The sequence below is a fragment of the Quercus lobata genome, chromosome 9, assembly GCF_001633185.2.
Source record: "Quercus lobata isolate SW786 chromosome 9, ValleyOak3.0 Primary Assembly, whole genome shotgun sequence".
In the NCBI taxonomy this organism is placed as follows: domain Eukaryota; kingdom Viridiplantae; phylum Streptophyta; class Magnoliopsida; order Fagales; family Fagaceae; genus Quercus; species Quercus lobata.
The window spans coordinates 37505730-37509050 of NC_044912.1; the positions used below are offsets into that span (position 1 = coordinate 37505730).

Below are 3321 nucleotides of genomic sequence, written 5' to 3' on the forward strand. Positions count from 1 at the left end.
TGCTTACATTTTGAATGATTTCCAATAAACCCCTATTTAATAGGATTGTATTTTGAGGGCGAATCCATATTTTTCTATTTAAAATAAATATGATGGGGGGTGATATTTGATTGGAGAGTGTAGATGAGTGTTTTGAAGGTGAATCCATATTATTCAATTTTTCAAAACGTAAAATATGATGGGATGAGGCCATGAGGGTGATACTTGATTGGAGGGTGTAGATAGGAAGCTTTATATCGAATTCTTATAGATTCCTGTCTTGAAGGAATAATCATAACAATAATAAGAGTAATAATAATAACATAACAATAGCCTTGTAATAAAAGGAAGAATATTAGTTTCTTTATTGATTCTTTACCCGTAGAAAATATAAAATATGGTAGCAAAGTGAGATTTATGAACAAGAATACATGACTATGTTTATATGTCAAAGTAGCATTATGGTCCGGACCAACCATTTGGACCTACAAATCTGATGGGCTTCACCGTAAAATTCTGAGCCACAACCGGAAACAAAAACATTGTAACATATAGTGAGGAAACAAACAGAGAAAATCAACCTAGCAAGGCATAAATCCAAGACTGACTCTGCTATATGAATATTATGTATGATTTGTATAAATCACTTAGAATTGAACGTTGCTGGTGAAGGACTGGCCAAAACTCCAATTGGAAGGTGCAACATCAAGAGCTGTGACGATCTTTCCATTGCTGGATTGCACTCTAAAGGACAAGCTCTGACCATTGTAATAACTTAGACTCTGCCAGTTGACACCCCAATTTCTTGACATGGTTTCCCATTGGTTTGAATTAGACCCTTTGATCCAAACATTTGAGATATCTCCAGCTCCCCCTACGTTAGATATGAGCACTAGCTCGAAGTAATTTTTGCCATTGATGGTAAATCTAATGCCCCCACTCTTCTTGCATCCAACTCTGGTACAAACAAATAGCATAAAATTAATGTCAATGTTATCATAATATAAGCAAGACTACAATTTGCACTTAGGTTATCATTTGCTAGAACAATTAATGCTACAGCTACAACAAATTTTATAACTGCTGAGATGACAAATTGTGATTAGTGTAATACCATTTTCACATGGGATTATCATTCACATCACTTTTAATCAGCAATTGTGAATTATATTGTGAAACTAGAAGACAGCCAACCGAATAGGTATGTGAAAGAAAGTTAACATACTTCCTATAGAGAATAGGTACAATTCCAGCCTTGTATAAGGCAATTGTCTGGAATGCAGGTTGAGACATGTCAAAGTGTGGCAATGGAGGATTGCACCAACCACCATTGTCACTAGGGAGATCATAGTTTGGAGGACAAAAGTTTGTAGCAGTAATTGTAATGGAAGTTCCCCTGAGGCACCACTGGGGATCCTTGGTTCTGTCACACACTATCTGATAGCACCCACCACATGACTTGCCATCGTTGAACAAAGCTGTGCTAAGTGCGGCAGTTTTTGTGCCATAACCATCGGTGTTAAGATTTCCATAACCACAGGCACCCCCTGATAAAAGAGAACCAATATTCGTCACCAAATGTTGTAACATATATTTATCCATGTCAGTACATATATATGGAAAGGTTGAAACTTGAAATGTTGCTAATAATCTATATAAAGAAGGAAACATGAAATAAGAAAGTACTTACCCATTGTTCCTGAAGCATCACTTCCACCGTAAAAAGTTGCATGGGCTTGAATCCAAGAAGCTGCCATTGTTACACTGAATTTCGTGGTGAACACCCCAAGAAACAATACAAAACTAGCAAATAAATGGAGCTGTTCCATTCTCTCTCTCTCTCTCTCTCTCTCTCTAAAAGAAGCAACTGTTTTGATACTAAAGATGGCTGAGTTCCTTGTTATTTATAATTGATGTTAAGGGACGACTATATGACTTGCCCAAAAAACCAAAAACGAAAAAAAAATAAAAAATGGGACGGCTATCTGACAAGAATTATTAAGGGAAATTTTTTATTTTTTATTTTTTATTTTTTGGAGAAGAAAATAGGAAATTGAGATTGCAATAGTGTGATCACAAATCCGTTGACTCAGACTGGTCATATATGATTTGTAAATTGCATGAGCAAATGATTAAGACTCTCCTTCTTTTAATTAATTTAAAATATGCTGCTTACTTTCAAATCTCTCGAGGGTAAATATGATGCTGTAGGTTTTGACATATATACTATATGATGTTAAGCTTATTTGACACACCAAATTATCGGCATGTGGTGATGAACAGGTTATGTAAAATGTGGGTTGTAAAGTCTTTTATTGTCAAATAAAATATATGGGTTCAAATAGTGGGGGTTCTAGAAATTTTGTTCAAGGGGGTCATTAAGAAACTTAAGCTAAACAAAATTTAATAATAATAATAAAAAGAATTTGACTATATTGAGTTCTCGAAAAAAAAAAAAACACAAATATATGAAATTTTATAATTTTCTTCTGAGTTTTCATATTTTAAAATTATTACAAGATAGTTTATTATCAATTGTCATTATTTATTATCAATGTTGGTAAGTGTGACCATTTTATTTTATTAAGTTTGTATAACATTTTTAATTTTTATGAAGTTGTCATTATTTATTTGTCATTTTTTTATAAAAAATATTTTAAATTAAATGACAAAGCTCAACCCATTGTCACCGTATTAAATTGGCCCACACATCCACATTCATCCATACATAAATAATACATTAAGTATCTACATAACTAATAAAATGCTTAAACAATTACTAATTTTACTATTTTTGGTTCTTGAATCACTAACTTTATAACAAAAAGTTATTATAACTTGATAATAATAGACACATGTAACAAACCCTCCATATTTTCTAACTATTAAATTATATAAAGTTATATTATATTTGTAGTAACACACATTCACATACATTACAATTCACACAAATAACATAATAAAAAATAACACACACAATCAGTATTAGACACATACTCACACATATATAATATAAATTCATTATAAAGAGAGACACCTACAACTTACAAATATTCTCTTTTTACTTTTAGAGAGACCTGTGATCTATGTTATTGTTTGATTTTGGGCTGGGCTAATATGTGGTTAGGGTGTGCAAAATTTAAGTCAGAGTATACAAACATATCTTCAAGAGTAAATTATACTAGTAAAAAAATTATATATATAAATTTTTTTTTTAAAAAAAAAATATTCTAGTCAGGGGGTTCAATTAGCATAAAGTAACGCCGCCCATGGGTTCGAAATCACCTGAAAAAAAAAAAAAAAAAAAAAAAAAAAAAAAAAAAAAAAATTGGTTCCATACGT

At 31.7% G+C, this 3321-nt stretch overlaps 1 protein-coding gene across 1 annotated transcript; it reads right to left on the reverse strand.

Moving 5' to 3' along the window:
• Positions 1-626: 626 nt before the first annotated feature.
• Positions 627-1808, reverse strand: LOC115960547 (putative expansin-A17). Its single transcript, XM_031079483.1, has 3 exons — positions 1670-1808; positions 1205-1526; positions 627-936 (listed from the first exon to the last, which is right to left on the reverse strand). Exons 1-3 carry the CDS (start codon positions 1806-1808, stop codon positions 627-629), a joined length of 771 nt encoding a protein of 256 aa, XP_030935343.1.
• Positions 1809-3321: the final 1513 nt, after the last annotated feature.